We start from the raw sequence: 23,547 nt of genomic DNA on the forward strand, positions 1-23,547 counted from the left end.
AGAAGAGTGTCTTGGGACTGCTGCAGGTTTAAAGCAGGGATGTTGATGGGTTGTATGAGTTGTATGTTGCTGGGTTGTATGAGGCAGCAATTTTCACATTGAAAGGGAATTTTGCATTCAGACTTGTAAGTAGCTAAGAAAATCTTGGCCCTGAATTTGCAACTGCTGAGTGAGCACACAGCAGCTCCTGTTGGAGGCTTGCTGCTTTCAGGATGATTTTGTTTTTGTTTTTCTCCAGAGTGCTCAATTAGGTGCTTCACTTTAGAGCCTAACTCTAAGTATCCAGTTGTTAAACACTTCAGTGCTGACTGAAGGGTGCAGTGAAAAAGGAGTATCTTAGTTTTCACTGTTTATTTTTGCATACTAAATAATAGTGTAAGTCTCAAAAATGGGAGACTTTAATCAGCCAGAATCTCAAGTACATTTCCAATTAAAACCGTCCACATTCAATTAAGTGTGACTGAACAAGTCACCTGGTAGAGCTAATGCTATTAACAAATGCTATGGAGACAATCAGAGGAAAGGCGAGTGGACTTTACTTCATCTCCCATGCTCCTTTCTATTTTTAAATGTACTTTGTTCTCTTTCTCCTTGCTGCAGTCTCTCTTCTGCTTCTTGTGGGGCTGTGAATACCTGCTCAATTTTCCCGAATGGGAGTTGCTCGAAGGTGAGGTGCTTACCCCTGAGAGTTGGTAGGCCACTTAATGCATCCAAAACGAACTGAAATTTCGAAGTGTTGGACACAGTGGAGATGGATGCTTTAGAAGAATCAGATCTGCTTTAGAAACTATCCCATAAATCCGTGCTAACTGTAAAAGGCAAATGTATCAACCCTTTAGCAAATGATTAATCAAATTAGTAATGTTCTGGTAGCTCAGTAGCATGCTAATAAACCTTAGTATGGTGTACTGGTCTCATCTGTAAAATACTTATAACCTCTAGCCAGCCTATAATCAGCACATGTGGTTAATATGACAGTATTCTGTGATGAATTCATTTGTCATATCTGCCTACATGGAGAAACAGGCTGAGGTCTTGTGTTGAACGAAGAGGAAGGAAGGCCTAGGGCATTTTCTCTGCAGTGTTTAACCTGAAAGTGAGCTGCCTTTCCCTGTTCAGGGAAGAACCTTTGGGTAAAAGAAGCCTCTTTCAGCAGACACAAATATTTAACCGTGTGTACTTCCTGTGTCCAAGAAGCCTTCAAAGAAACCAAGTGAAGTAAAACCTGTTTAGAGTGAATGCAACAGAGACAGATTGGATGAGATGTTTTCTGCCCCTGGGAAGCTCTTATTCATGCCCTGGTCACAGCAAACCTGGTCAAAATTGATGTTATTCAGGAAGATAGTGGAAGATCCCCCAAACAATTTTGGCACCTGAGCTGCCAAATTTTGACAATTTTGAACCTGAGGCAGGATGTACATCAAGTGTGTTTGGAAAAACTTAGAGGATATACATTGCTACAGCTAAAAACTGTTAAAGAGTTTTGAAGAGCCTTCATCCTCTGGAAAGCAGCTTTGCAAGACTTTGCTGTCTTTTGTATGTCACCAAGCAATGCTGAGGAGCATATAGCTTTCTGGGGAGGCTCAGACAGAGCCTGCTGGGTTGCTTTGCTTTCAGGGCATTTTATCAAAGGCTTGATCCGACCCAAAGCTGCAATGAGAAATGCTGAGTGGGATGTAGAGTGTAGGGGGTCATCTGTTAACCAGGACGGGGCTGTATGGCTTCTCAGTTCTCTTCTGCTGGGTCCCTGGACTTGCAGGGAATGCAGAACCCAACATCCTTATCAGTCCTTCGAATACTTCATATGGCCTCAAACATGGAGGAGAGAAGGTTCGGAGGGACTCTTTTCAGCGTGTATAAATATTGGATGGGAAGCAGTAAAGAAGATGCAGTCAGACACTTCTCAGTGGTGCCCAGCAAAAAGACAAGAGGCAATGGATGCAAATAGAAATATAGGAAAATCCTTTTAAAGCATAAGAAAAGGCTTTTTTACTGTGAGGAGATGGGAAGTGAAAAGTGGCTATGGTTAAGAGATGACACATGCTATGAGGGGAAAAAAAGGAGGGAGTCTAAACTCAATCGCATCTCTGTAGTAGGTCAAATGAGAGAAGAACCAGCAATTGCAGCGAATTTCTCCCAAGCTGCCTTGCCAGTGTGACTCATGTCTGATAAGGGAAAAACAACTTGTAGGAGGCGAGCAGGGTAGTTTATAACTGCATTTGCCAGACAGGTAACTGTAGTATGTATGAACCTCTCGGTGCATTTGTATCTCCATGGAAAAAAGATAAGATACTGATAGTTCATAGCATTGCAGCAGAGCTGATAACTCATCTCATCAACCTGCTGCCAAGGAGGCTCACACCAGGCATGTACCATTGCTAGTCTCTATCTATGCCACATGCAGATTAATCCTTTGAGTTGTCAGATCCTGAAAACAATGCTTACCCAGTCCATTAATGGGTGAAGAAAGTACCTACCAACAAAACGTCACAGTAAATCGTTCTGCCCCTGTGGCTTTTTTGTATTTTGGTCTCTCTCATAGCAATTACAACAGGGGATTAGTTAAGATGACTTACAGGTAGGTATAGGCGGACACTCGTCTTCTCTTATTTTTGCACAAAGATCTCCAAGACCACAGGATGCCAAATAGCCAAAATTTGGAGCGAATATTCAGTTTCTTATAAGTACGGGCTGGATTTGACAGGAAGAAGTGTCCTTCAGGATCGTCAGCACAGAACCGTTTGCCAGTAGTACTAAATACCCTCTTGAGCTCTTCACAAAACGCATTCTCTTGGTATTAAAGGAGAGTGAGCACCACTCACATGTGAAAAGATAGGGCATGTGACTTTGTGGTCCATATCTAGATCTGACTCACTATTCTAATCAAGTGTGTCTGGACCCAGGACTTGTGTCCACCAGTGGAAGCCAGATGTCTTTGTTATTCATATAGAAAATTTGTAAAGCTTTAGGGCTGCACAGGGGTGGAAGATGTATTTGAACTTGTTTATTCTGCTGTAACCTTTGTTGTCCTGCTGAGACACAGAATGTAATTTAAAACATCTTTGGCATTTAACATCGTCTTACCTTTCATGATAGGGGAATGTCCCTCTCTATTTTGAAAACTTTCAGATTCTTGAAGGGACTCTGTCATTGCTGGGAACACTAAGAGAAGTGGAACGTTTGATGCTTAAGCAAATATGTCACCTGCATTTGTAACGTCATTGCATTGCTCAGCTCTCCTTGTGATGCTCAGTTAATGAGCTGGAATTTGAACTGTGAGTTTACAGCAGCCGATGCCGTTAGTCACAATACCTACACTCAGGAGCGCGTTCCTGTTTTGGTTTGCATTGTGATTAATGGTACATCTTGGCGTACCTGCAGCGAGGGGTGTGGTGTGTTTTCTTTAACCATTTAGTACTCTGCAAACTACTATTACTGGAGCACATCAGGAAGGGATGTTTAGCCAGAAAGTGTAGGATTTATCTGGGAAAGCCAAATGCTTACATGTAAAAGCAGTATCTGACAAAAGGGACCGATGTTGTGCAACCCTTAAATGTATGTCTGAGCTCTGCAGGTTTTTCATTTCAGTCAGCTGACTCCTGCAGTATATTGGATTTATCTATCTTCTGCTGGTCTGCTCACTTACAACTGAGGAGGGTACCCTGGATGTGGCCAGCACAGCACCCTGCCAACTGGAGATATACAAGAATGTAACTGCAGTACAGTTCAGCTGAGGTTGCTCTAGAACCTTAGGGAAATTAAATCAACCCTAATGCTCTTCCCTTAGCTAATTGCCATTCTGCCTCAAACTGTGCCACATGAATTCTGGCTTTAATGTGGCAATAGTAGCTGTCTGGTGGCATGGATGGTTTTCCTTATGCATATCATCTTTTCAGGGATGCAAACCCTGTGTTATATCCTTGTTTGATGGACAATGTTTATCTAATGAAAGAATGAATATATTGCAAGCCTCAGCAGTTCAAATATGGAATTTCATGGTGCTGAGCCCTCTTTTAACAAATTACAGAATCTGTAGGAGGTTAACTCACACAGGAAGTCGGTGCAGATGCAATTGCTCTTGCTGTATGGCAGTCTTTTAGACCAGCAACTTCAGTTCAAAACATGGCCTGTACTGATGCTGTAGCAATTTGAACTGAGTTCATTCTGTCCATGTGATCTCATCAGTGTATGTGTCCCTAATCTGAAAGAAGCATATATTTAGTTTGTTTTACAGGACACTTACCAGCTATTCCACATTCAAGTGCAAATGCTTAATGACCCAAACTTAAGGATCACATGAATCTTTAGACAGTAAATCTGGTGGTTTGGAATTGTACACATATTTGGCAGATTTATAAGTTTATCACTAACAGCTAATCTTCTAGAGAACTGTGGCTTAATTCCTTTTGTTAGCTAATTAAAAAAAAAAGAGAAAGAAAGCTGCAACTAGATCTATTAAAACAAGTATTACTCATTCAGTGGTCTGTAATGGTCTGTACAGCTAGGATAAATGTGTAATTAGGAGGTTTGCCCAAACAATTAAAGCTAATCACCTGTTTAAGGCCATCAAACATTGGTGTGTGCGTGAGACTGAGTCAGTATGAAAATATGAACGTAAACCAGGTCTTTTCAAAGTAAATACATGAACTGTCTTTTGACATATTGTAAACATTTAACTCAAATCATGAAAATCCTGGAAGGATAGCATGTGGCCTGTAGTTTGTGGTGGGATAATATCATTGGCAATAGTAATCAGACCAGTCCCACTAGCCACCATGCTCTCACTCTGTTGTTGTCTAGGTGTTGCTGATAGTTTAAGAAATCTAGAAGTTAGTAGGTAGTATGCTCTTGTTAAAGATCAGCTCTTCTCTGAGGCATAAAGATTTATATCCCTTCCAAACTCGTATCTATTTTGGGAAATAGAGTTTTTTGCCTTTTTTTCTTTGTGTTTATTAATCTTTAATTAGAGTTAAGAGATGGGAAGAAGAGAGCAGGTTGACTGACAGGTCTCCCCACCATGGGCATGCATCAGTGCTTTCTCTGTATGCTGAAAATTGCGTCTTCACAAACCAGGAGGCTGTTGGCAAGTCTCATGAAGAAGCTGACATCTCCGGTATGATTGTTAACCAAATTTAAAGACATAAATAGTTTGCTGCAATAGCCCTTTGTTTCCGAAAACTGTTAAGTTTCTAACATTAATTCAGAGAAAAAAAAACACTGAAGCCTTGAGGTTGCTGGCCTTAATTTATGGACATGAATAAGCTTCAGTGCTGAAAGCTGACTCAGGCTTTTTCAGTTTTCCTGCCAGACTTAGAGGTGTTTGCACAGATGAACAAATTACAGAAGAGCTCCAAAATAATGCAGGTAGGAAGAAACTTCTTTAATGTATACCAATTCCTGCTTGGGAAAATTTAGTTTCTTGTCTTAGCTGCCTGTACTGTTTTTAAAGGCAGAAAATATAGAGCAGACTTTGGTAGGTCTCAGCCCTTTTTTTGTCTCACTAAATTGCTGAGAGTCCTGGGGTTGGACAAAAAGGAAAAAGCAATTGAGGGGCAGGGGGGAAAGAAGCCTAATGTAGAGGAAATGGTAGTAGTGTCCTGTTACAGCTGCGGAGGAGAGCAGTGCTTCCTCTCTGGGGGTTGTAGCTGTCTTTCTTTCCCATTTGTTTATGTTGGTTGTCATGTTCACATACACACGCGCGCAAGTGGGTGTACGTACAAACTGCACACAACTGCAGTTGTCTCTCTTGCATACGTAGATGTGGTTGGGGACCAGTTTCTAAGTGGTTCATGGTGTATCTGTGGCCAAAATGAGTAGTATCGTAAGAAATTTGGGGTTGTTTTATTGTTTTATTGTCCTGTGCAGACAATGAAAAGATCAGGCTTCTCTCTGAAAAGACTGCTTTTTATCCTGGAAGCTACCTAGCTTTCTTTGCTCAGAGATGAGGAAAACATAAACCTGACTGACTGTGACTAGAAAAGGAAGACTGGGGACACTCCAGCTTACTCAAAACAGCTGCCTGATTTTGTTGAATAGATATCAAGAGGATGTGTGCTAACCAAAGATCCAGAAGATGTCTTTCGGTAGGCTGGGAAGCGTTATTAGCTCTTTAATCCAGAGATACAGAGCTTTAAAGCAAGGCACAATGAAGATCTGATTATAAATAATTCCCTGATCTTGTTTTAGATTTCTGTATATTCTGTTTGGCCATTACACCTAAATAGCTGCCTAGTCCATAGTCTTGGATATGTCATCTCTGAATGGCAACACTGTTCATGTCTTCGTGTAGAGCATGTTTTTGTAAGATTAATTTCATTGCAGTCTAAGGTCAGAATCTCCTCTCTCAAACTTGAATGCCTCTGCTTCAGAAGAGATAGTTTGTATGCTAAATAGGGATTTGGAGTGTGTGAGCATGGGTTGGACCAGGGAAGAGGATCTGAGAACGAAATGGGAGAGAGGAATGAACATGTTGGTAGCTGCAGATGTTTTTAGTGTGCTAGGTCTCTGCTTCAGCAGTGGTGATGGAGCCAAGCCACTGTTCTCAGAAATAGGAAATCTGTCCTGCTTTAAGCAGAGCTTGTGAGAGGAACCTCACAAGCAGATATTTCAAATCTGAGGAACAGCCAGTGCATGCACAAGCTGGTCATTCTACAGGTGTAACAGTCTCTATCTGCACGCTTTTCCAGGTCTGAGAGAAGCCGATGTTGCCTGTGAACCTCTCTGTGATCCAGATCTGAACCTCTTAGGAAATCAAAATCAGTCTCCAGTTTCTCTGCTTTCTAAATCTGCATGACTAAGTCTTTCAGCACGTTACAGATACTGTTGCTCATTCCGACTATGTTGGTTACCTGTGCACCAATAATTGTCAGCATATTTCTGCAGTATCGTGGAGTGATTTAGCATTGGGCAATTGGCATAAATTAAATAGCCTGAGTCACAGTGTTGCCCTTTCTGCACACACCCACATGTCTGTTAAGAATGCGCAGCTTGTGGGAGATATATGAGTGATAGCAATACTGTAAACGCCCTGCCACCAAACAAAGAACTTGTACACACTCAAAAAATAGGTATTGATGCAGGATTTACGTCAAAACAAGAGGAAGTAAAGAGTATGCAAAATCATTTGTTTTGTGTGGCTGTAGGAATCCTCAAGAAATTCTTTTGATCCAGGGGAGTAGAGTAAGGAAAACAACGAAAACATACAGTGGTAGAGATTTTTGTCTGTTGATGGGTGTATTAGTGACCAAGGTATGCATCTTGATGTTTACATGGCATTTTCCATATTTGTGAAGGAGACCTCTAAATCCTGGCTCAGATTTGCTGTATGGCACAGATTAAGTCATTTTGTGTTATTGAAGCTTTTTTTGTTTATTAGAGGGGAATTAGCAGTTGTTCACTGTTTTTACAATACTTCCATGTTTAAGGATTTACTGTAATCCTTGCTGTTCTCCTCATCACAAGTGATCTATAGTATATTGAGGATTTGTAAAGGTTACATTTCTAGAAATAGTTTTCTCTGCTCTTGTGCTTATAGCTTTCTGCAATTGATTGTTGCTGAATTTTTGCACTGGCAATTACTTCTGGGTGTAGCTCAAGTTGCTTAGATGTCTACGAACTTGATTGTGCTCATATATCAGGTATTTAGGCATCAAAGTATCATGCCTTGTGCCTTCAAATAGTGACACCCAGAAAATTGCAAGTATATCAAAAGAGGTAGGCTTGAAAATCAGGTCCTTGCTGTTTACAAAAATGTTGGCTGAAATGGGTAACAGGCCATGAAGAAAATTCTGCTAGATGAATAATTCCTTCTCTTCCATTTTAGGCTGTGTTGTACTGAATGAGGATCACCACCTACTCAGGAGGGCACATAAATCTCTAGGCAACTCAATGCTATTACAACATATTCAGTTGCCTTGGATGGCTCTGAATCTTGCACCTGACGGCACTGCTCGCTGAGGAGACTGGTGTTCCTATTATGTTCAGAGAGCTCCTAATAAAGCTCGAGTCTCATCTTTTCATAGCCATGACCATCTTGGCTCAATTTTTAACCTGAGGTTTTTCAGAAGTCTTCAGTATTGGCTAAGTCTACCGTACTGCTATGGGAGGAAGATCTATGCAGTTTTCAGGAGAACAGGAGTGAAATAAGTGCTTAGCATTTTTGAAAATCCTCCTTCATTTGGTAGTTTCTAGTCAAGGGGGACTGCAGGTTCAACTCTTTCATTATTCATTATTTATTATTAACTTTCATTATTGTCCATCCTGAATCCAAAAACGTAAGAGGATCCTTGTTAAGATGTTTCATTTCTTTTCTCAGTATTTCTGGCTTCTCGTGCTCTCACGAGGTTTGGTGGGCATCGGGGAAGCAAGTTACTCCACTATTGCTCCAACCATCATAGGAGACCTTTTCACCAAAAACACAAGGACCCTTATGCTGTCTGTTTTCTACTTTGCAATTCCTCTTGGCAGGTAAGTGACCTAATGTTTTTTCTATCTGTTTTTGACTTTAAGCTTGCAGAAGTCTTAAGTTGCTAAAGAAGGCATTTCTTCTGACTTTGATTGGAATAGTTTAGAAAGGAAGACACTGTGAGCGGTGACTAATTAGTTGCAGGAATTAGTTTCTTACTCTAGCCCTGTTACTGGTTCATGTGTGACTTCTGGGAATTAGTGGGAAGTTCTTCCCCACTCCCACCCCCCTGCTGACTTGCTCTTTTTTGGAACACTATTAAATTAGATTCTCTATTTGAATAATGTTATATTAGTTCTCTTAAATGCTGCTTTGATTCATTTGAGATCTAAGCCTCCTCTAGCCAGTGTCTTTCAGGTCACTGTGAAATCTAGATCTCTTATATTAAGACACTGGGCTGTTTTCAAAGTGAGTAAATGGGTACCTGCTTCTGTATGACAATGTAAGTATCTGTGGTTTTGAGATAGATATGCTATATAACACATGATTTGAAATTTGACTTTTCAGATTTTTAGTTTAAACTCAAATTCTGCTCAACTGTGAACTTGGTCAATCTGACTAAGTGTGAAAAATGCGGCTGAGTCAGTCTAGATGACTTGGTAGTTGCAGCAGCAGAGGCCGGTGCCTGTTAGTGCTCTTGCTGCTGAAATAGCAATAAAGAGAAATTGTTAAGTCTAGTGTAGTCAAGGCTGAAGAGAGAAGTTGTAATGAGTGTTTACACTCAACCTTATGCAGAGCAGTGGAGGACAGCCAAACCCATAGATGCCTGATGAATGCAGCAGACAGACTCAAATTTAGAGTAATTATTTCCTCTGGCACTTTCTTTCAATCAAGTTCTCTTATCAGCCCAATGCAGTATCTGATTGTTGGGACAAGAGGGATTCTGTAATTCTTTTTATTTTATTTTCTTAAAATAATGGCTGACCCTCCATTGTGAGGCTATAGACAGGGTGGGTTCAAACAGCTTGCATGCAATTCCCAGAGGTGGACAACTTCCTATGGAAAAGTGGTATTGTGAGTTCATTTCCAGTAGGGAAAACCTGGACAGCAATTAAATCCCCTCACTGCGGAGAGTAGCGTTTGGTTTAGGATGGTAACATACATTTTACAAATTAGAGCAGTCACTCTTGAGATAAAACATACAAACATCCCTTTACTCTTGAAGAAAAAGAGACACCTAAGTCCTTAGCTGGTGGAAAGAACATTTAGCCAAATGGGCCAAAGACAGGGAATGTTTCCGTAGAGAATTCAGCTCAGCTATGACTAGCAGCAAATCAGTGTCTTGGAGGCAGACAGGGTTTGTAGCGACAAGTATTCAACCTGTTCAGCCCAACTCTGGGTCTTGATTATCTCAACATCCAGTCAGTGTTTGGATCCATGGTTTGATTCTGGGTCCCATCTCTGTAAATAGCCCAGTTTTGGGGTGATGACTGATGGCAACCTCCAAAATTTAGAAGACCGTTCAATAACGGCAAGAGACGACTGACAGCTGCACTGCAGCAGTCCTGGCAGCTTTTAGCCAAGGCAATCTCAGCAACAAATGGCACAGTTCTAAAAGGATATTCGCATCCATTCGGTTCAGTTTTAGAGAAGCAGGGCTGCATTCACCTCTCTGGTCTCTTGTGAGCTTCCTTTTGTCACAACAGTGTAATTCTGAGTGTGTGGCTGAGGGTCCCCTTGCTCCTTTATCTCTAGCCAGGTTTTCCAGACATCAGGTCTGATGTTCTCCTATCAGACTGTGTTGCACGGTTCTTTTGTTTTTTCATAGGCTATGGAAAATGGTCTCTTCATGGGTAATTAGAAACAAATTCTATTAAATGATAAAAAAGAGGCAATTTAATGATGGAATATAGTGTGTCCTTGAAGGCACTTTGTTAATTGAGAGTTGAAGATAGAATTGTAAGCATTCATATTAGTACACAGAAAAGTGTGATGTAGAAATTGAATTGTGAAACAAATTCATTCTGAAGCTTTATTTCCTTCAACTGTTTGAATGGCTAGCCATGAATTTCATGTCAGTGTCTGAATTTCCACGAGATTCAAGCATTTTCAAGCTAGAAAGAGTTACATGTTGGCCACCATCCACTTCGTCACCTGCCCTATATTTCTTCCTGGAGGAGAAGACAGCCTAGGACACAACTGAGTGCAACTACGTTGTTATCTTTAAGAACATCAATTATTGTGGTATTCTATTAAAACTGACTCCCATCTTTGTATTACTTGTAGTGGCTTGGGATACATCACTGGGTCAAGCGTGAAACAGGTTGCTGGAGACTGGCATTGGGCATTGCGGGCAAGTAACATTTTTACTTTCTTTTGATAATACATCTTTTTTTTTTCTCTCAGTAAAATTACACATTGTGAGCTCTCCCAACTACCCTTCAGTAAGCATTAGCCATGCTTTTGGGATCCTCTCTCTGTCCTTGGTGAGGGTTCCTCTAGGCTTGCTTTATTCAGTTCTACACATAAATTTTAATAACATCTTAATAACAGTAATATCTGTGGATCCACGTTAACGGGAGAAAGGTTATATCACACCAATACTCAACCTGTTATTATATATAAATAGTGAAGGACTGGAAACTACATATAAGGATATTAAGTGCGTAGTAGATGAATTCTCTGAGCAAATGGGAAAGGTATGTTTATTTGGCTCCTTGTACTTGTTTTTTTTCTCTACCTGGGAGCAACAAATTTCCAAGCACTTCATTATCAGTCAACCATCATTTCTTGATGGGGATGGGAAGATGAGGATTGGCCTTAAATCAGCTCCATAGTCTTTCAGTCCCCTGCTGTCAAGAAACTCTGAGAATGGCTTCCTGCTTTGAGGAAAAAACACTTTGTTCCAGTTTCCGGTTGTTTTTCTGCCCTGAGACAGTCTATTTCCTTCTATTTTAACCTCTTGAGACCTTGATAAATGTGTTGAAAAGATAATACACTCCAGTCACATACGCACAAACAGATCGTGCACACAAAGATGTCTTGAAAGAGCTGGCAGGAAGTGGCCCAGCAAAACTGTTCCCTGACCTTTGGCAGTCTGGGTGGCATGAGCCACAGTGAGGTGCGTTCTCTGGCACTTCATGAAGACAACGAATCTCATGAAACCCAGGCCAACACCATTTACAATAGCAGGTGATAAAATATAGGGATTCCCACCTCAAGCAAAAGGGTCTTTCTGTAACACCGGTCCTTCCCTGTCCAGCAAAGTAAGCAAAGACAGGAAAGTCACAGTGAATAGTTCATCTGCAGCCAAAAGAGTGGGGAATAGATTCCAACTATGGATCTATAATGTAAAGAATTAATTCTAATAACCTGAAGCTTCAGGCCAAGGAGGTGGCTACCTCATTCAAAAGCAGAAATGCTTTGAAGGTAAAATTAACTTTTGAACACAGGCCAGCACAAGGAAGAAAGACCTTCTCCTGGTCAATGGGGTTTAATGAGACTGATATGTTGGAGTGATCACGTGTTCACTGTCAGTAAACCCCAACTAGTTGCTTTGTGCAAGAAAATCATCACTAGTGTCTTTCTCTTCAGATGCTATCTCCATAGCTGTCCTGACTAATCCAGGCTATCCACAAGGTTATGTGTCTTATGAGCTCATGATTTCAGCTAAAAATGACATACTGATGCATGATTCCTTGACTATGCAAAACCATAAGAAATTTATAACAGAAGTTTCACACTTCCATGAGAGTTACTTAGGGCAGAATTGTGTATTTTTTCTGGTCAAACAGCATGTGTTGAAAGCTTCCAGCCATCAGTGTTAAGCAGCCTCCATCTCTGTGGCAATTATTGCACTATTGCAAGACATGCAAGGATCACCTATATGATGCTTCACTCTCTGATCTCCCATGGTCTCCAAATCCAGGGGAAATCAGGAATAATCAGTACTTCAATGGACTGAAGAAGACAGAAGGGCACTTCAGCAGGTGGCACCTTGGTCTCTGGATATAGCAGTTATGTCAATGTTTCATTAGATTATTGCTAACTGATCAAGGGATATTGTCCTGCCAGAGAAGGAAACCATCAAACAAAAATCAGAGAGGCCTCAAATTATATGGTCCTGGAGAAAATCCCAGGCATTTCTGTGTTTTTTTCTTTTTCTTTCTTGTCTTTCTTTTTTTTTCCCTTTGTACCCTGTGCTCAGCTGTGATAAGGATAGTGTCAGTCTTCATTTATCCCTGGATTAAGGATTTTTCTGACTTTCCAGTTTTGAAATATTTTCATCTCCCCTTTCCTAGAAGAGTTTTGAGTTTGCAACCTTTGGATCTGTAACACTGCCTTATAGGTACAGACCATTCTCAGATTATTATTGGAGGCCCATTTTGGGGAATAAGATTTTCATTTTGAAAATCACATATGTAGAAGAGAGATTTTGGTGAAAATCTATGTTGCTGTTCTCCTAACAGAGCTATTTTTCATGCTAATAATGATGGCGTTTCAGTGTCAAAATAGGATTCCTGTTTGTAGCTCATAAAGCACAATGGTATCTTTGCACTATGTCTAGTGATTGAGAGAAGGGATTGGAATCTTGGAAACCTAACCCTTGAATATGTCATTTTCCTGTCTTCCAACCTGAATTTTCAGAGTTTCTTGGTCTGCTGTACACTGCAGTAATCTGAGGGAGATGCCTGAAAATGGAAAAGCCAGTGTGAGTTAACTGAAAGAACGTGGAAGGGGATACATGTCAAGCAAGAATGCTTTTTATTCAAAGCCAGCATGCTCCCTACTTCCAGAAGTCTTTCACCTGGCCTAATTGACCTTACAAAGCTTCTATATTCTCCCAGAAATCAGTGGGCCTCTTAGCCCAGCTGAGAGTAAGTTTTTAAAGAGTTAAACATCACCAAGGAAATGTACTAAGATGGATCTTGGTACTTCAATAACACAAAGAAATCAATTGCCTTAATCAGAGTGTTCTCAAAGCTGCCTGCTTCCAGAGTGAGATAAGAGAGCTCAGGGAATGCCAGGGAGGAAGGAAAGGAGCGGATGCCTCAGAGCATGGACACAGATTCTGGCTGGCTGTGAAGGGTAGGGTCGTTGAAACAAAACCAATATGATCTACCCCTACTGACTAGGCAAAGCAAACACTGCTGGCTTTCTGTGCTAATTCCTTGTTCCTTTCTTGCAGGTATCACCACTCCTGGGTATGATAACAGGGACGCTCATCTTGATATTTGTACCTGCTGCTAAAAGAGGAAATGTTGAACAATTCGGGGGACAGCTGAAAGCTCGGAGCTCGTGGCTAAGAGACATGAAGGCACTGATTAGAAAGTAAGAGCACTCTGCTCAAACACACTTTGAATCTAACGCTTACTCTGAGCATTAAATGGCCTGTGCTTCTTGATACTGTGAGACTGGAATGTGGCCACATGTAAGGAGCTGCAGGAAGATTGGTTTGTAGAGCAAGGAAAGAATGTAACAGTTATGTTTTCAGTAGGTATAAACTGTAATGACAAAGAAGAATTCTAGCTTATGGTCTAACCTTTTCAAGATTCGGATCTAAGAGTCTGCTTTGTTTGGCTCATACTTCAGCTAAATCAAGACTTTTGAAGTGTAGAAACTGCTGTGTTTCTGTATTAGTTGTTGTGCCACTGGTGCAGGTGCTTAGAACCTTTTTGTTCCTTGAAAGAGCTATTCTGCTGAGGATAAAGAGAAAGTTAAATACCAGAACAATTTCAGTGGAGGAAATACAAAAAGCATGCACAACATGGCAAATTTATATATATATATTTAAACCACAATAACAGAATGTGTGTGCATAGAATGTCCTTGGGTCGCTTGTATATGTGCATAACAGATTATATGCATCCAAGTGTTTAAGCAGCTACACTTGCTTGCCTATGAATGTGCAAATACTTGCACATGTGAATTTAATTTAACATTTGAATTCTGATGAGAAACTTGCAGAGTCTTTCATTCTTCTTGGAACTGCTGGCTAGGATGTCTTCCTAGTATTGTCATCCAGTGTCAAAGCACTGTGAAAAGTGATAATGGTTAATCTACCAATATTTCTATGTTAACTGTTTCGCTAGTTTATCCAAAAGCAATAGCCTAGTGCCATGGATGGGGAAGGTAGAAGAAAACTGGTAATCCAGGTAAACAGATGGTATTATGGTGCTAGCACTGTAATTCACACATCGTGTCTCAGTGACTGAATACTGATTGTATTCTGAATTGGTCCCGTGAAAAATGGTGCCTTTGAAAAGCATCACTGAAGAGTGCAGCATGTTATTATCAATACAACATCATGTTGACCCTCCTGAGCAGGGAGGTTGGACTAGATGATCTCCAGAGGTCCCTTCCAGCCTCACTGATTCTATGTTTGAAGAAATACTCCCTAGGTCTTATTCTACATTGCTTTGTACATTGTCTTATCTTTACTCCTTGGCAAAGTGAGGGAGTAGAGAGGGAAAATGCTGTGCTTTTTAACTGAAGCACCAATTCCTCTCCTGCGACTTCTACTCTTGCGGGTTTTTCTACTAAACCTCCCCTTGGATTTACCTCTTCTCTCTCCACAGCCGCAGCTACGTTTTCTCATCACTGGCCACCTCAGCTGTCTCGTTTGCTACAGGGGCACTCGGCATGTGGATCCCTCTCTACCTTCACAGAGCACAGGTTGTGCAGAAAACAGCGGAGACCTGCAGCTCTCAGCCCTGTGGCACCAAAGATAGGTGAGATTCATACTCTCCACAGCTTTAAAGATTGAGGGCAGGGTGTTTACCAGAGGAAATGGGCAAGTCCCACGGAGTTAAGCTGCTAGAATATCGGTAATTTCCTCTAGGTCTTTGCAATGATGCAAGCACTCTAAAATCCAAGTCATGCACATACAGTACAGAGAATCCTTGACAGCTACCAGCTCTTTAAATTTAAATAAACATATTTCATATATGTAATGTAACAGCAAAAGAATCCAGTCAGCCTTTTTTGAAGAGGAATGAAAGGAGATAGAAAGTCAAACTATGTTGAAAATCAGTGACATTTAGGTATTTATTAGGTTTCCACTCTCTTAAACCTCCTAGTGCCTGCTTTGTCCATGATTTCCCTTACATGATCAGCATGCAGGTTGTTACTTAGTTTTGTTTGTACCTAATTAGTTGTACAATGCAAATTATAGGAAGCTCAATTTCACACAAAGAAGCAGCATGAGTCTTTTGCATCTCTTTGGGTGTTGGCTGAAGGCTTTGTACAAGCCTGAATTTCATCTGCAGGTTTTTTTCTAATTTCAGGGGAAGGGTGCTGAAATTCACGGGCACTTGGCTGGAGGCTCATTTGATTTATTTTAAACTTGCAAAATCAACGTGCAGATTTCTATCAGTCAGTGTTCCCTAATAAACTTAAAAAAAAATAACCCTCTCTCAATATTTTGTTTTAATAGCTTGATCTTCGGAGCAATCACATGTTTCACTGGTTTCCTGGGTGTAATCACAGGGGCCGGGGCAACCAAATGGTGCCGATTAAAAACCCAGCGCGCTGATCCTCTTGTCTGTGCTGTCGGCATGCTGGGATCCGCCATCTTCATCTGTCTGATCTTCGTTGCTGCCAAAAGCAGCATTGTGGGAGCCTATGTAAGTATAATCACTGGCATAAGCCAGCCTCACTCTTACTCTCTCCACCTACTCTTTAGGAGATTGTGTGCTTCCTGCCTTGCCAGAAGATTGAGATGTTGGTCTTGTTTTCCCCATTCTGAATGACCTTTATTTTGGTCTTTGCTATTTTGGCCCTGAAAGTGCCTGGAGGGAAAATGATATCTTGGTACTTATCCCCTCTCACCAAATGTCCTCTGAATTTAGACCTGTGGATGGTTCATGCATGGAAACCTGCAGTCCCCTGCCTTTGTGTTGTTGTGGCTCTCTGTAGTGCTGTCACTCTTGCCTAATGTTTTGGTACAGGAAAATAACTTCCCTTACAATAAGGGTATTGTAGCTGCAGTGGTACCAAATTATAATTACAGTATAATTTGTCTGTGGGCATGCTTTTGGCTACCTGTAATTACCATTAATTTCCATTACTAGGTGGCTTGCTGTAGACCAACAGTAACTACCATGTAATTTCAATTTGTTGTTATCTGTATTACTTCAGTGTCTAGAAGTCCTTATCATAACCCAGGAACCCACAGTATTTATTGCTGCACAAATGCAGGCTAAAAAAATTAGCTCCTCCCAGAGTATTTATAACCTTAAGTATATGTAAAATGCATCAGATGCTTCCAGATCAGAAGGAGGGAGGGAAAATTGAGATAATATACAGTGAAACTACCGAAGGGATGGTTACTGAATCAGTCATGCAATTAACTTCTCAGTTGGATGACTTAGTGGTGACACAGTGAAAAATAAGTGAGTACATAGTAATTGCAATGTACTTATAGTGGAAAAACATGTGAGCAGATATACTCAAACTCGCTCAGAACTAGCAGAGATGAAATGCCTTGGGCTTCCCTTCCCCTTCCCTTCCTTTCTTTCCAGGAGCCACCCCCAGTCAGCCTCAGGCCAGGATCTTGATTTCAGTAAGGAGAGGAGAAATCCAGTACAGTGAACAGGTCAAAGGTTTTCTTTTACTGTAACAGAGAGAAGCCTGGTAACTGTTTGAAGGGACAGCTTGAGAAGATGAGTGTAGTGGGATCATTTCTGAAAGCCCACATGTAGATTCCACACAGCAGAGTACACTCAATTCAGCAATGAGAACTTCATTTACCAAGATTCGTTTACCAATTAAGCAAGCAAACCATCTACTGCAGTTTCTTCTCTGTATATATCAAGTGCTACTTTAGCCGTGGAGATTTTTGTAATATTCTAATAGCTGCCATTATTATGGAGAAACATAAGAAGAAAGAATGAAAGTTTAAAAACATAAAGACAGAACCAAGACCATGTACTATAACTATTTAGAAGGTGTCGGAAGAAGAGTCCGATCATCTGGCTCACAGCATGGTCTAGTGCTTTGGTTCAATGATCAGCAGAAAAATGACCACCTCAGGCAACCTGTAAGAGGGTATTGCTGGCTAGCAAATCATTAACCTTGCTTTCGTTCTCAGCTGATTCTGAATGAAGAGATCTGCCACATCCTTCTGCCTGCCCTTCCCTCCAACCAGCCAGACCTGTGATTTTCTGTTTTCTCAGACCTGATGACAGATGCTCATTTGTAGTGATTAGTATCTTTATGCAGAAAGTCCTCCCTCTCTAAGCTGGAAATAATATTTTCAGAAAATTTGCAGTAAAAGGTGGTTATTGATGTCATTTTTATCTTTTGTTAGGTCTTCTTTTTTAATCTCAAGATAGTGGCTTTTAAGCTGCTATGTTTCCATGTGATCATGCTTCATTGTGTGAATGTATAAATATAGATGGTATTATTTAACCAATCCTAGAAGCAATTTATTTTATGATGCGTGAGCAGTAAATCAAATAAAGAGTCAATGATTTACAAAGCAAGTTGTATCTGCATATGGAGGGTGTGTGAAGAATATAAATGTCTTCGCTGATGCCATTCTCTTGCTGATGCACACATTTGTTGCAGGTAACACTGCTTCTCCATAGCCCTAAATCTGTTCTCTCTCTGCTGTTGGAAGCTTGTGTGGAAAACAGATAAGAGAGCCTAATTAAAGTGTGACTGGGGAATCGGAGAGCTGAACTCTCTTTATAGATTATGCATGTTACAGTAGACAAGTTATTTAACTTTGTTTGTCTCTGAAAAATGAGGATTCTTAACCTATGGAGGATCAGGGTATCTTAGATCATTAATGTTTGTAAATCACCTAAAGTTTAGAAGGTCTGTGGACAAGCTGTCCACTACAAATTCGTATGAGTGAAAAACAGTGACGCAATACCTCTTATTGTTGCTATTTAGTGTTACAGGTGCTAACCCCATTGAGACACAGGTCTTGCACTGGAGCTAACAATGTCTCATAACACCTGGTGTTATCATGGTGGTGCTATGTATTGGCTGAACTGGCTTTTCAAGGCAAGTTTCAAATGTGTGGGTTCTTGTTCTTCCATACCATCCAAAGCTACTGCGATCTTACAGGCTTCCAGCATGTTTAGTTCCCTTTATTTCACTGGAGTCCTATTTTGCAAGGCTGAAGGCTGTAGCAGTTTCGCATTACTGTTTTAAATGTCATTGGACCAAAATGAAGGAGTGTACATTCTCTGACTCTGGCCTAGATTTGAGGGACTGCATGATGGATTAGCTTACCTTCCTTATCCCAGAATCCATGAGAGTAGCTTGTCCTGGAGATAATGCAGTAGACTTTTTGGGAGGATTTTTTAATCTTTGATGGCTTCCCTGACAACTGGAACTGGATGTCCTGGAACAGAGAGGACCAGCAGCATCTGTAAGCTCTGTGTGACTGTAAAAGGCAAGAGCAATGTTTCGGTCTGTTTTCCATCATGGTAATATTTCCAGACCTTCTGTGCTGTGACTGTCCTTAGACTTCTTATTGGCTCAGAACCTTAAAATTATCACTTCCATCCATTTAGATGCCTAAACTTGGAGTTTGATGTCGAGTGTATGGACGCCTAAGAGATGGGCTCTGTCACACTGAGCTTTGATAGCAAGCAGATCACTGTCTCCCTTGCTGCTCTAGTTAGCATTCCAGTTTCAATTTCAGCTGATAGTGGTGACACTTTGTTTTCAGCGCTCTAGAAGAACCAGCAGAGCCCTTGTCTTCTTAACCTCTTGGCATTTTTGATTTTCTGGAAAAGACCTACGTATCCTTTAGCATGGTCACGTTATCCCTTACATACTGTCAACTATCTGCTCTCTTCTTCCTCTGAACATGTGTACTTTTTTTCTCCTGCTCAGTCCTGTCTTGCAGGTGGTTTTCATCTCTGAGGGCAGCAGCTCTTCCTGTTCTGCAGCAACCACTCCTGTTTGGAGCAGGTAGACAGACATCTTTTTTGCATCTAATTTTTTCATACTAATCCAACATATTATTTGCTGTAGTAGAACTAGCTAGAACAGTAGAATGCAGCAGCATTCTGTATCATTTAGCTTCCCAGACACTTACATTTCTGCCTTTTACTATCTTGCTTTGCTCTATAGTCCGATCGGTTCTTAGTCTGCTTTTTTGGCAGCATGTGTACTTCTGTATTGTAGTCCGACTCCTTAAAATAGTAATTTGCGTATCTTTCGATCCCACTTTTTCTGAAATATATGCTCTCTTGAAGTTGGTTTTCCAACTTGTCTCTTGAAACCCATTAGCTGTATGGCAACATTGCTTCACACTGCTCAGACATTTCAAAAGCAGATTTCAGACTGAACATTTCGTTTAAAGCTCAAGATGATGGGAGTGATGTTTTATGTTCCCTTTGACATTGTTCCAAGTTCCTGTTGTACTTCAGTTTCAGCATTTATTTCAATTCCTCAAGACGTTTTGTGAACTTTAAGAAACAGCAACTCCTGGGCTAAATCTTTGCCATAGAGCTTTTCCAATATCTCAGTCTCAACTCTAGGGAACTTGCTGTTGACATGGTGGTGGTTACTTATCTGCTTCTGAGGTGTAGATATTGCCCAATGCTGAGATGGAGTTAGACTTGCTTCAGATTTGAGAGTACATGGGTCTTACCCCCATGTCAAAGAGAACTTCGAACAATGAAGATGTAGACAGATAGGCACTTTGCAAGTAGCCATGGAAGCAGTTTACCTGCCATAGTTTATGATCTGCCAAAATTTATAACCTATTTAGATCAACTGGAAGATCTGCTGGTGTGAACTCCCTGGAATCTACTTTATTTATCATTATTGGGAATCAGAATTTATTAACTGATCGCATAAACCACTCTCGAGAAGGATTAGACAGGCTTCTATCAGCTCATCAGAGGTGAGCAACTGGGCACCGAGTGAAATTGGTGAGGTACTGTACAGCGCAGCTGGATCCAAAAGAAGATACAGTACATTTCTGCAGCTGAACTCTCTGTGTAAAATGAGGATTCTAAAAGTGTGTGAGGAGTCAAAATTGTGACCACTTTGGGAGCTATTGATCTGCTCTGGAGGCTGCTCTATTTGAAGTAAGCATCCCTAGAGCCTCTCTCCTGCAGAAATGTCACATATCCTGATATGCCCTTTGGAGTAGGAGAACTCATTTTTATAAATCCCCGTAGCAGCTGAAGGACTGACTTTTTTTAATGTCAGTATCTTTTGTCCTGATTTTTGATCTTTCTCCTGTACTCGTTTCTCTTTTATCGATATCCCTATATGAAGCATGAATTTCATGAAAACGTGTTGGGTGAGATACACATTCAGCAATTCAGAACTGATGTGCTCTGGAGTTTGTGACATTTTAGTGGTTCATAAAGCTTATGGTGAATTCCTGCAGGAGGAGGCAAAGTTTACTTTCTGTATGTAATAATTCATATGTATGTATGTGTGTAATTTATATAACCTTAAGGCAAGCAGTTGTTTGTTCATAATAATTCATGAAAAGACGGCATGTCAAGGCTGCATTCAGAAGTGTGATTACATCTTTCCCAAGCTCACTTTTATCCATCCAGCAACAGTGGCTCTAAAGCTGTAATAGGACAATTTTAGTGTGGTCAGGTGAGCCCACCTGGGGCTCAGGTATGCCCTTGCTCCATGACACATGGCTTCAACTTCTGTCAACACCTTGATTCAATGGCAGTTGTCATTTCCAGTGAGAGTCAAGTTCAAGGCAGACCAGTGGACAGTGGGAAAATGGAAGGAGGAGATTTCCAACAAACATTTCTTTTCCAAGGGCAGTGTTGCCCTTGAAACCATGTCACCATTGCTCCATTAGGTTACAGTTTGATGAACATTTCTTTCAATGATAGGACCGGGTTTAATAGTTTCTCATCTTGATGACCACTGCCAGTTCTTCAACTGCTACAACTGATTGTGGAACCATTCAGTGAACTCTTATCAGGGAGCTGATTTGGGTTAAAAATAAGTAAAACAATCCTCCTTTCCCCTTTAAAAGAAAAGATTCCTTGCTGTTTCAGTTACCTGACTCCCTGTTTGGCACAGTTGTGCCAGCACAACTAAGGAGACAATATGGCATAAGAGTAAGTGTAGAGAGAGTGCAGGACATGGGAAAGGTACGTGGTGACTGTTTATACCTCACCCCCAGAAAAAAATGCTCCCGTCCAGCTACAGCTGTAAGGCCTTTAGTGCGTCTTGTTGACTGTCTCCATGAAGAGCCAAGAATTTCGTTTCACTGTAAGAGACTGATGCTGCAAAACCAATACTTAAGTCTGATGTTGACTGTCACTGTATACAGGTTGTTGACTGTACACAGATATTAATCAAAATAGTGCTTAAGTTGTTTTTATGATGGCTAGAACTATGTCCCCCTCGCAAAGAAAATCAGTGCACTGGAAGGGAAAGGATCTTGCACAAAGTGAGTAGAGAATCTCATCTGGTTTGCTAGAGAGCTTAACATATAACTTGATTCCTAGTGAAGAAACTGACTGCATTTGGGGGAATTGTGGCTTTTTTTGCCCTTTCTAACTGGCTTTTTGAAGCTGATTGTTCAAGCGTCAAATCCCAAGAGTGCCTCTTCTTGGTGGTTTGTCATGTTCAGCTGTCACCAAAAGTGTCAGCCTTTTATTTAGCTGTTCTGTAGATCATAAACAGTTTGCATAATGAAGTTGCAGACCAACCCCCTCAGGCTTCAAATAAAAATCTATAAATTTCTGTGTTTGAGATAAACCACAACAGTAACGAAGAGTGTACTGTGTACGGAAGAATCCTTTGAGTAGGTTTGATAAAAATAAGCAACAAAGGAAAATTTGTGACAGGTTATTTTTGCTTTGAATATCAAGTGAATAAATCTTCTCCTTTTTGTGTCTTTTGTTACAACAGATTTGCATTTTTATTGGAGAAACTCTTCTGTTTTCAAACTGGGCTATCACAGCAGACATACTAATGGTGAGTGTACATTGGAACAGTGTCTCTCTCTTTTGGGGGCCAGAGCAGCTTGTCAGCTTGTAAGAACAACCTGAAGTTCACATTTCTCCCAAATGTCTAGTCCCAGCTTCAGCCTATTCTATATTTACCTTTTTTATTGCTGAAAAGGAGAGTGAGATGGAGAGAAAGAAAGAGGAACTCTTCCTTTACTCTGAGCAGCAAGGAGAGGAAGTGTCCAGAAGGGACACCATGAAATAGTTTCCCCAAATTCTAATTATTTGTGCCAAACTCCACATACAAAGAATTCAGCCAGCTTTTCTGAATAGTCAGCACATTATTGGATTTTGTTATCAATAATCGCTATTGGCTTTGTTCTGTAATAGGAAATCCTTCCCTTCCTCCCTCCTCTGGCCACAAAGGCAGCCATCTCCCTCTCTCTTTGGCCTAACTCCAGCAAACCCAGCATTCAACACATGCACAATAGAAAACCACCTCTGGGAGAGGACAGAGGAAAAGAAAGTGTAAAGAAATTCTGGACTATTTCCACCTATTCCAAGAGGAAACTGTCAGAGATTTTTCACCTCATGTCCTTCATTTTCCATTCTCTATCTACCAAAAAACTTTATAAGTCTTTCCAATCAGAAAGCTAGCCTCAGCAACTAGTTTTTCATGTGAAATAGTCTGGATGTTTGTAAGAAAAGCTTGCATGTTTTCTAGATGCTTGCATCTGAGGATTACAGAGCATTTCAAGTATGTCGTATCTTGAAGTCCCATTGTGAGGGAGGTTACTGGTTGCGTATTGTATGAAAAAGAAAGATATTAGGGAACACAGCCATTACAGGACTTGCCTGAGGTCTTTTGGCAGGTTATTGACAGAGCTAAAAATAAAACCAGGCTGGTATCCATAGAAAACTCCCTTGACTTGTATTCATTGTTTATGCAAATGTTAATGAAAAAAACAGCTGAGCTCAGAATTTCTAGATATATAAAGGCTTTAGTTGATGTCTTCATTCAACAAAGAATTTTAAGCTTCCACTTAATTTCTGTTTCTTTTTTTAACAAGATTTAAGTTAAAGACTGCATTCGTATATTTAAGGTACCACTGTAGTTGCCAGACCTGCTGTACCTGATAAACTCTCAGTCTTTAGCTCGTTTGTGCAGCGAACATGCTGTGAGCTAGGGCAGTGTAGTTAATTCCACGTCTCTCAGAGGGGCACGAAGCACAGAGA

At 40.7% G+C, this 23,547-nt stretch overlaps 1 protein-coding gene across 3 annotated transcripts in view; it reads left to right on the forward strand.

Annotated features, from left to right (window-relative positions):
• Positions 1-23,547, forward strand: part of LOC134149504 (sphingosine-1-phosphate transporter SPNS2-like) — a 141,030-nt gene that overhangs the window by 77,471 nt on the left and 40,012 nt on the right. For all 3 annotated transcript variants that reach the window (XR_009960452.1, XR_009960453.1, XM_062592667.1), the window contains exons 4-9: positions 8,315-8,466; positions 10,691-10,757; positions 13,593-13,735; positions 14,983-15,135; positions 15,840-16,029; positions 22,274-22,339. Coding sequence is in view for 1 of the 3 variants with exons in the window: in XM_062592667.1 (XP_062448651.1) it covers positions 8,315-8,466; positions 10,691-10,757; positions 13,593-13,735; positions 14,983-15,135; positions 15,840-16,029; positions 22,274-22,339 (771 nt within the window). In the remaining 2 variants the exon portion in view is untranslated. The remainder of the gene's footprint in view (positions 1-8,314; positions 8,467-10,690; positions 10,758-13,592; positions 13,736-14,982; positions 15,136-15,839; positions 16,030-22,273; positions 22,340-23,547) is intronic.

Source organism: Rhea pennata, chromosome 20, assembly GCF_028389875.1.
Source record: "Rhea pennata isolate bPtePen1 chromosome 20, bPtePen1.pri, whole genome shotgun sequence".
Classification (NCBI taxonomy): domain Eukaryota; kingdom Metazoa; phylum Chordata; class Aves; order Rheiformes; family Rheidae; genus Rhea; species Rhea pennata.